The 13,401-nt window shown below is 42.5% G+C and overlaps 1 protein-coding gene across 7 annotated transcripts in view; it reads left to right on the forward strand.

Moving 5' to 3' along the window:
- Positions 1–13,401, forward strand: part of PARP8 (poly(ADP-ribose) polymerase family member 8) — a 220,758-nt gene that overhangs the window by 127,586 nt on the left and 79,771 nt on the right. For 6 of the 7 annotated variants that reach the window (XR_003092509.1, XM_025196126.1, XM_025196129.1 and 3 more), the window contains 3 exons: positions 1,059–1,129; positions 3,743–3,820; positions 9,779–9,873. Coding sequence is in view for 6 of the 7 variants with exons in the window: in XM_025196126.1 (XP_025051911.1) it covers positions 1,059–1,129; positions 3,743–3,820; positions 9,779–9,873 (244 nt within the window). In the remaining variant the exon portion in view is untranslated. Of the gene's footprint in view, positions 1–1,058; positions 1,130–2,222; positions 2,286–3,742; positions 3,821–9,778; positions 9,874–13,401 lie in introns of those variants that run through there. The other variant, XM_025196130.1, reaches the window with a different exon arrangement.

Consider the following 13,401-nt stretch of genomic DNA (forward strand, 5'->3'; position numbering starts at 1 on the left):
TTCTCACAAATTTATTGTTGGGTATTCATATGCATTTCAGAATAGAAGCAATTAAAATATTTATTTTGGTGATCAATGCAATCGTGTCTTTAGAATGTGTTGTCATTCTCTGAATGGTTTGCAATATGTGCTGAAGCTATTCTTTTTGAATACTGTGCTATGCACTTGTTTATTATTAAGGTGTTCAGAATTGTAAGAATTCATATTCAGTTGCTTACAACTTTGCTAAAATTTAATCATTAAAGTTGACATTTTTCGTGCAAGATCTCTACCTCAGAAGTTTTTTTAATGGAAAATATGAACCAAAATGATTCAGTGGTTTCTGATGATCAGAATAGAGGGAAAAAAGTTATGACAGTGGCAAAAATTCTGGTTCCCTTTTCATTTATAAGCTTTTTTTTCTTGCTTTAGAACAATATTTTACATTTTAGGCAGTGGGGGAGAGGGTGGTTTATGTTTCAACAATGTGTCTTGCTATCCCCATAAAAATGTGGACAGATTTTCCCAGGTTTACAAGCTTTTGAAAAATCAGTTTGTAACTGCTTGGTAGAGATGTCTTAGATTTTTTTAGTAACTAGGCTTCCTAAAGATAGCAGAAATAGTCTGCCAGGCAAGCTTTATTCTTGCCTATTTCAGAGAGATGCCTTGAAACATTCTGATTTAGAAATTTGATGTGTTACCCTAACTCTAGTTTACAGATTAAGAAAATGTAAGAAAAACAAGGCTCTGACAAACTAGCTGTTGGACAAATTGAACTTATTTTGTATTCTAGAACCTGAGGTGTGTTCATTTCTTATTTTTATAATACTAGATTGCAAACCTTTTGTCACTTTTCAAAAGCTGCTTAGCCTCTCTTTTTGTCTTGTGTTTCTGAAGTGCCTAGAATAATGGAGTCCTAGTCCTTAGTCAGGACTTGTAGGTAATGCTGCATTTCTAGTCTCCTCCTACTCTTCAGTGTAGATAATTCAGTTCTGCTTTTTAAATTACATTTACAGCATGATTTTAGATTTTTCACAGTTATTAACTGTTTTTCTCTTTCATTTAATTTCTTTTTTTAGAATTAAAGAAAACCAGTGATGTCAATTGCTGCTTATCTATAAAATCAAAATTACAGAGGGAGAATGGAGAGGTGAGCAATATCTTCCTCAACGGGGAGATTAACAGACTACAGAGCATAACCACATTTGCAGTTTGCTGTGGACATCAAAATCATTCCTGTAGTTTTGCATAGAGGCTATTAAACCTGGGGAAGTGTTTTTATCCAGCTAGTAAACACCATTGGACTACCTCCAGAACTTATATCAGGGGTGCAAAAAATACAGCCTGTGGGCTGGATCAGGCCCACTAACTGATTAGATTCAGCCTGTGGGCAGGTGTTCGCCAATTGATTTGGTCTGATCTGTGGCTGCCCCTGCAGCACTCCGCATGGGGGCGGAGGTGAGCCCCACTTGCTCCCACCTGTGGCAGCCCTCACCCCGCTCCCACCCATGTCCACTAGATGGTCTCGGCCCCAGCCAGTGCACAGCTTCCCAGCAGAGCTACTGCCAGCCTTGCTCACCATCTATATGTGCATTGTGGCAGAGTAAATAACTCTGCCATAGGATAGTACTTGTGTCGGGCAGTACTATCCTATGGAAGAATTCATTAGTTTACCCCAGACTAACAGGGGTGCACATGTAGATGGTGACACTTTACTGTGGAGCTAATTAGTCAACTACAGTAAAGCATCTCATGTAGGTGCACCCAGTATGTTTGAATTTTCATGGTGCAGACTCTAAACTCTTCTAGATAAAGTGGGCCCCAGGGAAAAGACTTCTTTTAATAAAAATCTTTAAGATGGACCATTTCTGTTTGTCAGAAAATCATACATTTTATTTTATCATGTGATTATATCTTATAGGATGGTTTGCACTCTTTTAAAGATTTAGGGGTTTTTTTGCACTGGGATGTTTCCATCTTCATTTGGTTTCTGTTTTGCAGCATGTTTTTCCTTGAGCTGGGTTGTTATTAAATAAAGTACACTGAAGTATTTTTTTCAATAAAGTAACAGCAAAAAATGATTTTTATGTCATCATAAAAAATGTTGTGAAAATGACTGAAAATATGATTTTCATTCTGTTTACACATGCACAATATACTGCATGAATACAGAAGCCAAAGTAAGGCAAGAAACAGGATTAAAATCTCATGCCATAAGGAACTGAAAGAATATCTGATTTTTTATGAATCTGTGAGGTTGAGAGGAATATTCTCCTTATTGATTCATACAGATGATTTCTGTTCCGGTAAGAAAATTCTGTACATGCTATGTATATATAGTACATAATATAAAACAAAATTATCTATTAAACAAGACAAATGTGTTTTTATGGCTTTATCATGTCCTAATTTATGGTAGTTTCTTGGTAACATTTAGGCAATGAATCACAAGTGGATTATGGGACAACAAGTATGAAGTCTTTCTTTAAACAATTGTATGATATTAAGAAAACACTCAGTTTTTAGGACTAGATTGCGATATCTTGTTTCAACTGATTAGCATTAGGGGTATGTGAAATGGGTCATATTCGATTCGGATTTGGGCAACGGGGGTGGGGGGGGCCTGCACGCTCCCTGGTGGACCCAGAAGTGGACCGGAAATGCTTGTGGTCCACTTCTGGGTCTGCTACCAAGCATGCTGGGGACCCCCACGTGCTCCTGTGGGACACTCCATCTGCCCCACCATCTCAGCATTCACAAGCATCCTGGCACCTTGAGGTATATAGAAAAAACATTTAAAGCTGTGTCTATATTCAAATTGCTGAATCTTTCTGAATCGATTTGGAGGGTTCTGATTCGATTCAGAGAGATTAGAGGGTCCTCTGATTCAGTTTGGATTCAGAGATTTGGCCACCGAATTGGGCCAAATTGCCACTGAATTGAATCAGGGACCGAAGCTTCGCATAGCCCTAATTAGCGTGTTCCTCCATGATTAGTCCTATTGACTTAAATATAGTTTCTAATAATAAAATAAGCTACTAAGTGAATTACTTAGGGTCAGACTCTAGTATCTATACCTAACTAGAAGATGCCTAGATCTACTGAGAAAATTATATTTGGTCTTTTCTGGTAAAGTCTAACCACTTTTATCAGAATGGAGGTTATTAGCAGATGTGACAGGGAGTCCTGTATGAAAAATGATCTGAGCTAGGAACTCAAGACTTCCCTGGTCTTGAGACTACCATATAAGGCTTTTAATGTTGTTTGTTGCTACCGATGCATAAATAGAGGCACTTATAATTGATTTTCCAGAATACAGTAAGTTTGTGTCCTGTAAGACCATTAGCTGAGATTTAAAATTAATTAATTGCAGAACCTTTGTTGTGAATGAACAAAACAATTTAAATTCAGTCTGATCATACAGGACTTGATTCCGATAGCTTTATTCAGCAGCCAGATTCCTGTTTCCCTGAGTGTTACAGCTTGGTTTATGAAGATCAATCTATTTTATTTAACCTAAGCAGTCTTAATGTAATATCCACCCAGAACTCCACAGGATAGCATCTAGCAAAGATACACAACTATTTTCCATACTCAATTAGTGGGAATTTTGCTATTGATTTGGTGGTTGTCAAATCAAACCTATAATACCATCTCCAAAAATGTTGTTTGAAATCTCTTTCAAAGAACTGTGTGAGGTGTTTGAGAAAGAAAGAAAAAAAAGTCATTCTGCTATTATTTTCTGTTTGTTTTTTTAAATAAGGAGTCAAGACACAATAGTGCAGTTGAAGAAGATTCTGAAGGAGATAATGACTCTGAAGAGTTCTATTATGGTGGACAGGTAAGGATGAACATTTCCAACAAGTTTAAAGCTAAATATCTTGCAGACTTCTGTGCTTCATGACATTTGGGATGTAGGATGTGATCTAAGACCATGTAATTTGCATTTTGTATTGATGTTCAAATCTGGACAATGTAAAGAACAGGGCAACTAGCTATAACTTGGCGGTGCTCAAAAATGGAATCTGTCTTACCATTCCCAGAAAATAAAGTATTTGCTCTCTAAAACAGATCTCCTGTTGATATAAATGGAAGCAAGAATGAGCCCTAATTTGTTTTCTGTCGCTGTAAAGTAAAATCAACAACATTGCATTTCAATGGTAAAAATAGTTGTTGCACAGTTATTATGATCTAGGGCTCTACAGCATAATTCACCTTGAAAAATGCTGATTATTTTTTTTTAAATTAATTGTAATGCTTAGTGTCTTTTCATCCTGTTCCCTCAGCAGAATTCATTATTATCGCATCCCGTTATGTAATCAAAATGAAATTGTTCTCTTCATACCTATTCCTTTTGAGACATCAGTATGAACATTTAAGCAGACTACTTTATTTACTCAGCTTTTGGAACTTTGCCTTGCAAGTATTGTCTAAAAGGAATAGCTCGTCTTTTGTGTTGGTAAAATCACTTGTTTATAACAAAATGGAAGTAAATCCCTGTAGGTGCTCATGAAAGTAGTTACCTCAACAGCTCTGACACTGAATATGCAGAGGTCAAGCAGCACCGGTGGTACGTTCCCCTGCAATGTCCAGTCTGTAGTACACTGCTTGCAGATGAACAGGACACTCTCTAGCACTCTAGTTTTGCAAAGTAGCTGGCACACTGATTTAGAGAACCAACAATGTTCTATGTGTTTTACGCACATGTGTAAGCATAGGGTTACACAGAACTGTTCTGTGAGCAAAGTTATGGTTTAGTTTTGATGTCAGAAAATGGTCGGTTAGGGTGCCAATAAATGTTAGCGATATGCATAGGATTTAGAGGATGAGGACACCAGATCATTCTATAAGGTACAGAATAGCTGTTAAACGCTAATGTTTTTTCTTGGATTATTTTTTGAGCAAGTAACCTTACATTATGTTACACTGTATATTTTTAATGTACCAAGAAGTGGTGGCAACATGGTTAATATGCCTTTCTACCAGTCCAGAGGCATGAATTCAGGCTAGCTGTAACTGAGACCTGCTCACTGAGGCTTTAGAGTCAAAGGCAGGCAGACATTGTGCTAGTCATATTGTTCCCCTGTGTGCCACTGGCTGTAAAAACTGTCAAGCAAAGAATATAAGAGAAAGTCAGCAATAAAACTCAACAATCACTCGCAAAAATAAAACAATGAGCAACCAAACATCATGAGTGAAAAGAGGAAAGACTGTAAGAGATTGTTAGAAATATCATTAATAGGAAGAAGAGAAATAGATTTTGAGATAAGGTTTAAAACAGCGTGACCAGAAATACAAAGTGAATTTTAAAGAGTTCTGTCTCCGTGCCTGCAATAAGAAAAGGCATGAAGAAGTAAAGCAATGGAAAAACTGTGAGAGGAATAAAGGGAGCATATAGGATGGCTGGTAATACAAGAAGCCCCTTAAGAGTTTTAAGTCTTTTAAATGAAAGTGGGTTAATTTTGAAGTAACTGCAGAGATGGAGAGGAAGACAATGGAATGAAGGCAGATTAAATAGTTGAATAGATATGCAGGGTATAGATAACAGGCTGCATGGTTTGAAATCAGTGATTTAAGTGCCTTAAGTGGGGTTTTGGAACATAAGCCTATATAGCATTTTAGAAGTAAAGGTATAACATTCTGAGTATTTGAACCAGAACCTTTTCATTATCAAAAGCAAGGAAAATGTAGATACATTTAGGCGATGATAAATGCCATTTTAGCAAGATGGGAAATACAGATGGAAATAAAATCACCATTCAGCGGTAGCCCTGACATTTTTATGTGGGAATAATGAGAAGTGAAAGGGTGACAGTGGAAAATAAGAAAGGGTTTGGGATGGATGGTGAAGGAGAGACACAATATTTTGTTACTAAGTGAAAATATTTTATCTCCTCCCAGTCCTATGTACATAATTCCTTCAAAGGATGTATTGGGTAAATATTTTATAGAAGTGTAGTAATTTTGTAACCTAAATTCTATGGATTTTCACTGGGGTTTAGGCATGTAAACCACTTAATCTCTTGTTAAAATGCTACCTAGTATCTTTATGTAGACAAAAGAAATATGTATTGTGCTTCAGATTTAAGTTTGAGACTTTCTAGAAGCTTTGTAGATATGGCAGAGTTTTCATATCTTTTAGCTTTACTACTCCCTCTCTTGGAGAGTCTTTGTTAGGTCTTCCTTTGAATTTCTGTATTTTTGCTAATTGCAGATCAGGAATTGTGTTCTTACTTGTCCTAATACAGAGTACATCTGCAGATGCTCATGTACAAAACTTCCAGTCACTTCTGCACATTCGTAAATGTGGCTGGAGTTCTATTACAAGGATGGAAACACCCTGTAGATGTGTGTCTAGTACAGTGTTCTTCTTTGCCAACATGCAGGGAACATAACATGATCTACCCTCTCCAGTCCTTACCTACCCACTGTTAGAAAATGCAATTATATTGAGCAGCCAAACATCCTGATTATTCTAGTTGGATTTTACTTATTATTGATACAGTAGCTTGACCCTGAATTACCATCTTGGGGGTGGATAGGGGAGTTTGCAGCAAAAGAAAGTTCTGATTCAGTTTTCCTTCTGCATAAAACTGGAGTCCATAATTATCAGTACATCGCTTCAGGATTTATGTTGGTTAAACAACCCTGGAGTGAAAGTGTGGTGTCACATTTTTTTCTTTAAAAAAAGTTAGTCTTCTCATGTGAAATGGAAATTAAATCTAAAGTAAGGGTTTTTGAGTTATTCCAGAGCAACACTCTGGGATAACTATTTCTGATTAACTGTCTCTGAATTAGTCAACTCACAAAGTAGATTAAGCTCTTTCAGAATAAGAATGGGCTCTTCTGCAAGACGTTACATTGGATACTTAACAGGAAGATCTCCCTCCTACCCATCTAACTCCAAAGTACTCTCTTCTTGGGTGTGGAGGACACTTGATATCCTATAATCCTTTTCCCTCCCTCCCTCCCTCCCTCCCTCTCTCCAAGGCTACTCTGGGTCAGCCTGCAGCAGTTTGAGGCATGTTGTCATGCCATGCAACAGAATGCTCCCTCACCCCCCTACACCACCACCCCTGCACTCCTGGTTGAACCAGAGGCATGCAAAGAGCGAAATCAGGAGGGTTCCCACCACGGAATAATGCAGCCCCCATCCCAATGCAAGGAGGAGAATGTTCTCCTGGGGCTGGGACCCTCTCTGGGATGTCTGGCAACTGTTGCTTTTCAGCCCCTACCAACTGCCAGTTGACACCCTGGCAGGAGAGAGAGCAGGCAGTCAATTAATAGGTTCTCCTAAAAGTGACAGTGGCACAGGGAACAGCTCTGTGTAGCTCACCAGCCCAGAGACTGGAAACTATGTACACTCCAGCTCCCAAGCCGTTTTTCTACTGGTAAGAGTTTCAGAAATGAATTCCTGTCCATAGCCGTTATCTTTTAAATTCACATCCATTCATAATCTGAATTACCATTCCCTTGTAGATAAGCCCTCAGGGTGAGTTTAGAAGAGATCCTCGTTTCTTCTTCTTGAAGAAGAAGGATTTGTGGGTGAGAGTCCTGAAACCCGTAGCTTACTCATTTTCTCCCTGACTGCTGCTTCTGTATGACACAGCAAAATGCCCAACACCCAGGAAAAGCAATTTTTCTTACTTCCCTGGAGTGGGACCCAGTTTCTTCAGTACGGGGGCAAGATCAGAACTCCTTCAAGAGCATCATCATCCATTTTTTTAAAATAACTCTGATTCCTTAGTTTATGTCCCTCACCTTCATAGATGTGGTAGTACCTCTGGGAACCCTGTGCTACTGTTACACAGCTGAATTGGTGCTCCATATTTTTTTTTATGAATTCTAAATGTAATCAAATTTATCCTTGGCTAATTTTCATTTGTAAAGGGGAATCAGATAACTACTATTTAATTAAATTGAAAATGTCAAACTTGATAGAGACTACTGTTTCTCAGAAGTAGGGTCCTAGTGCATATAGAACTCTGTACTTGCAAAACAGAGTGCAACCTTGGATGTTCACATTCCAATCCTATAGCTGTCGCACCAGGTCTCAGTGATGCCAATTAGATTGTAGTTCTTTTCACAGCCTTCAGTTTCCAGTTCATCTTGTTTATTACCCATACTTACTACATTTGTATTTCTCCATGGAATGTATTTTGCATTTTCACCTCCTCATTTCCTTTTTCTGCCACTAGTGGTCCTGTAGCTCTATGGCCTTTTCCTAGAGTTAAGTTGCTTCTTTGAGTCTTTTCCCCTCTAGACTGCATGCTCCATTGCTGAACAGTTTTGGTCATCATCCCCTGTAAAACCAGTCCTCTAGCTGCTCATTATGGATCATTTTGGAGCATGCTCATAAACCTAAGTGTAGGTGTGTTTAGCCAGAATGGAGGCTTTCTGTGCATTTTTACAGCTACTGGAGCAAGGTTAATTTTTTTTTCTAATTTTTTTTACATTTTGGTAAGGTCCCATTTAAGGCCCTATTTACTGACTTGTATCCAGCCTTTAGGTATGTTTAAACATGGTGAATCTGGTATCAGATATTTTCTAGTTCTTGCCCACTTTCCTAGTTCATGCATCTTATGCCTCCTTTGTCTCATTTTTACATGTAATGTGTTCAAGTTTTGTTTTTATGCTCCTGTTGCAATTCATACTAGGGACTTAAGTGCCTCATTGCCTTAGAGAAACTAGATATATTAGATGGTCACAAACTACACCTAACACACCAACGGCACTGTAAACATCCACAAAATTGCCTCATTGTTCTCCTTCCCTACGTAGATGTCATAGATACCCAACCCTATTATACTTCTAAATGTTAATGTGATACTTTATAATGTTTAGGCATCTAAATGACTCTATGCCTACATCTAGATCCATCCTGTGAACAGCCATAAAGCTTCTGAGATGTCTATACTCCCTATATACATCTATTTTGGCCTGTAAAGGTCCCTAGGCAGATAGACATGAGCTATTACACATGTTCATATGTGATCCAGAACAGCTAATAGACATCTAAATATAACAGTGCTCAGTTGCTATAACAGTGCTCTAATTATACCAGTGCTCAGTTCCCATTCTAGAAAATACATCACCTCTTCATATGCCCATGAATCTTAAACAAAGATAACTACTGTTTAACAACAACATTGTGTCGAGTATGGGAGTACCAAACCTTTTGCCCAGTAGCCTCATGATTAAGATGCTTGTTCAGAAAATGGGAGATCTGGTTCAAGGACCTTCCTCACTGTGAGAGCATTTCAATCTACATCTAATTCTCAACAGAGCAGTGTAACTACTAGGCTATGGGGTAGGCAGAGCTGGGAACATCTTCCATCTCTTTAGGCCAGGGGTTTTCAGCTGGGGGTATACGTACCCCTGGGAGTACTTGGGAAGGCCTTAGGGGGTACTTGGCAATGGGTGCTGCAGCCATTTCCACCTCCACTGCACTGCTGGCACTTCCGTCACCAGCACTTCCACCACTGACACTTTCGCCACCACTGGAACTCCCCCCCTGCTTGTCGACTGGCTGCCGGGGGTACACTATCCCAAAAAGGTTGAAAACCCATGCTCTAGGCCACTGTATGGAAAAGAATGAGAGTCATAGGATCTGAAGGAGAGCAAGCAGGAGGAGCCTAACTGTAGTCCACAAAAGCGAGCATTGTCCTTGTTGAAAGCAGGGAATCTTAGATTCTGGCCTCTGCTCCAACTTGAATAAAACAGTGCTTGCATTTGGCATATTACAGCTATTTTGCTATCGGTGAATGTAAAATTATTCAGTCATATTTTCTTTCTACAGGTTAGCTATGATGGAGAGCTCCACAAGCATCCACAACTGGAAGCTGATTTGACAGCTGTGAGAGAGATCTATGGACCTAGTGCAGTATCTCTCAGGTACATCATTTTACTGGGTCAAATTCTGACCAATTCTGTGTCTTGGAGAAAAGCAAAAATCGGTAACTAGCAGCATGAACTTGGAGAGTAGAAACTAGTTTGCTATTTTCCAGCATCTTTAATATGTTGCAGATAGATTTTTCTGCACACTTTACATCACCTTTTATACCAGTGATTCCCATACTTTTTATATCTGAGGAACACTTTTCTTCTGATTAAAATTGGTGGCACATTTTCTGAATTTCACAGCACCCCAGTGGAGAATCACTGAGATGGATCTAAATTCAAAAAGAGATATGGAGGGAAGCCATGTGGCTAAAGAAGTTAAAAATCATTGATTTGCTCAGGGGCAGGCAAAATATGGCCCTGTGGCCGGATCCGGCTCACCAGGCACTTTCATCTGGCCTGTGGGTGCCCAAGTATATACCGCCTGTGGCAGGGCACTGTGCGTGTCTGCCACTTTAAGGGCCTGGTGCTGGCAGCCACCAGGTGCCTGGTGGGGGCAGCCATTTTGGAGTCAGGGGCTGTCTATATAAACAGGGCAGTTTGGCTGCTGGAGGCCAGGCAACAACATTGCCTGGCCGGAAGGCTGCTGAGATCATCTGGAGGTAAGGGAGGAGCTATAGGGGATGGTAAGGAGGCTCCTGGTCCTGGTCCTGACCTAAAACTGCATCCTGCCAGGAGTGGGTGGCCTGGTGGGGCTCTCAGTGGCGTGGGAGCCCCCAGGAAATGCCACGCCAGTTACCACCCTGGTGAAAGGCGGGTAAGGGTGCCTTAACCCCTAGCCCCCACCACCGGGTGGGTAACCCCGTTTGTGTGAAGGGCCCAGAGGGCAGACCCCAGGAGAGAGAGAAGGGCTAAAGACTCAACCTGATCAAGAGAGTACCCTCAACTGGCCCATGCTGGGGCCAGGACCAGAATGGTCAAAAGGGCCAGGGGCCCACGGCCAGGGACGCCCAAGAGCCAGGGGCCTGGGGTCCCCACTGTCCTGGAGGTGGGCCAGGGCTGGTAGCCAAAGGTTCCAGGGGGACCACACCTGAGAGGGGAACAGAGTTTCAGGGAGCTAGGTAGCCTGAATGAAAGCAGGGTAGGCCGCCTGAATGGAGGGATCATGAAGGGGTCCTGTTAGGAGGATTCTGAGGGCTCAATGTGGGGTCCGGTGATAACGAGAACACCTAGATGCCATCTGCGAGGCTTGGGCTGCGGTATAGGGGAGGAAAGGAGCCGCAGAGAGCGCCCCCTGGCATCGGGGCAGCAAAATGGGTAGCCTCCCACTTAATTGATATCAATTAATTAATCAATTCACATCAAGGCGTGGCGGGCGAGAAGGTGGGTGGTTGGCCCAAGAACAGGGGGGCGGGCCACGGAGATCGGCCCCAAGCAGGCCCCCTGATACACCCCCCAATATACCCTGTTGCATCTCACTCCCACCCTCATGGGTGGAAGGGCCTAGCCCAGCCAGGGGGGGCCCCCCCCTGCCACTGCTGCAGCTGCCCCAGGGGGACCTGCTTGACTTCCCTGGCATCCCGCTTGCTCCAGGCAGGTAGGGAGGCGGCGGGGGTGGGGGCAAGGCAGGGCGGAGGGGAGCTTCAGCTGGGTGGAGGCAGGAAGCGTGGGGCTGGGGCTGACAGCAGTGTCCCATCCCCTCATAAACCCCCCACACCCCCCCACAAACACACCGCCCCACACCCTGCCATATACACATCCCCATCCGAACCACACCCCACACTCCCTACACACTATATACAAGAGTAAGACTTAATTTTTGCGTTATTATGCAATCTCCTCTATATACAGTATGCAAACACAGATCATGACAAATATATTTTTTAATAAAATTAAAATCTGTTATAGTAGAAGTTTGACTTTTAGTGTATGATTTGGTTTTTTTCTGGTTCCAAGATGGCAACCCTCCCCTGGCTTAGGTGGACATGATAATGGAAATGGCTGTCAGAAGGAGAACGTTGATTAATTGGTCTCCATGGCCAACAGTGAAAAGACAAGAAGAAATAAGTTTAATTTGCGGCAAAGAAGACTTAGGTTGGATATTATGAAAAAAAAACCTGTCTAACATTAAGGGGATGAAACAGTAATACCGTCTACCTCAAGATGTTGTGTAATCTCCTGCATGGGATGTTTATAAGAACAAAATAGACAGATCTCTCTTGGGGATGGCCTTAGGTATCCTTGAACTTTCTTTAGTAGTTCCTGGGGGAGGGGTGTGTGGCAAGGGGAGGGGTGTGTGGCAAGGGGAGGGACTTAAGGTGGCAAAGGTCAGGGGCTAGGGGGTGGGACTTCTGATCCCAATATGGCAATCAGGAAGTGGGGCTACCCATGTGGCCCTCAACAGCTCACCAGAATTCATTAGGTGACCCTCCAGCCAAAATAATTGCCTGCCCCTGATCTAGCTGGTGCCACTTAAGGGCTGCCGGGGCAGGACCTTACCCTACTGTGGTCTGTTCTTTCTACTCTTTGTCCCCCCTCGTGATCCCTGGTCTGTACCTCAGGGGGCAAGAACTGCTGCTCAGGCTGTTCCTGCAGCGTATCACATGTCAGTGATCACCCCCATAGGCCCTCCTGCCAGTCCGAGGAGCATAGGGGGAGTAGAAGGGATGAGCCAGGCTGCAAAGCATGGCTCTAGCTGTGGCTTCATCTGGAAGGGTGGTGGAAGGCAGCAGCAGCAGTGGTCTCCAAGGAGCAACCACAGGCACTGCTAGAGTAGCTGGGGCAGGTGCAGAGTGCCAGACAGCATTTATTTCTAACAGTATCTCACAGCACACTTTTGTCACTCTTGTGGCACACGAGCATGCCTCAGCAAACCCCTTAGGAATCACTGGTCTATACAAAGGGTCATGATTAGGAGACTAGCTCTTACAGGCTAAAGCAATGTGAATGAACACTATGAGTTAACAGTAATAATGTAGTACTCTGCTTTGTATTGTTGCTGAACTTACTAGTTCAACTGGGTCACTAGGAACAATTTCTTCAAGCCCAGCCTTCCCAACAGTAAAGTCAGGACCAGTGGACTTCATTGGAGGGTTGGACTGTTGTATTTTGTTTACAGTTATTGTTCAGTAGCAACTTACTGTATTTAATGTGACCCTGAATTTAAGACAATCCCCCAATAATTAGATTCTATACATTGAAAATATAAATTTGTTTTAATTTCCCCCACCCGCAGCCTCAGGCCCTCCCTTCCCCCTCAGCCTCTGCTTTCCCCTGCCCCCAGCCTCTGCTCACCCCCTCCCCCATAGCCTGTGCTCCCCCTTCTCCTTCCCTTTGCTCCATGCCAGCAGGCTCCATCCATGCGGCAGCCTAGGCCCTAGGCATGGCCCCAGCCCAGCTCCCCATAGCAGCCATGCAGGCTGTGTGCCACTGCTAGAGGCCAAGTTGGGTGTCTGCTCAGTGCACCAGGCTGCAGCATGGATGGGGCCTGTCAGTGTGGAACAAGTGTAAGGGGGGGAGGGCACGAAGGGAGGGAGAGGAACAGGTGGTGGACCAGGGGATGCCAGGGGGGGGAGAGAAATG

This window comes from Alligator sinensis, unplaced genomic scaffold, assembly GCF_000455745.1.
Source record: "Alligator sinensis unplaced genomic scaffold, ASM45574v1 scaffold573_1, whole genome shotgun sequence".
In the NCBI taxonomy this organism is placed as follows: Eukaryota; Metazoa; Chordata; order Crocodylia; family Alligatoridae; genus Alligator; species Alligator sinensis.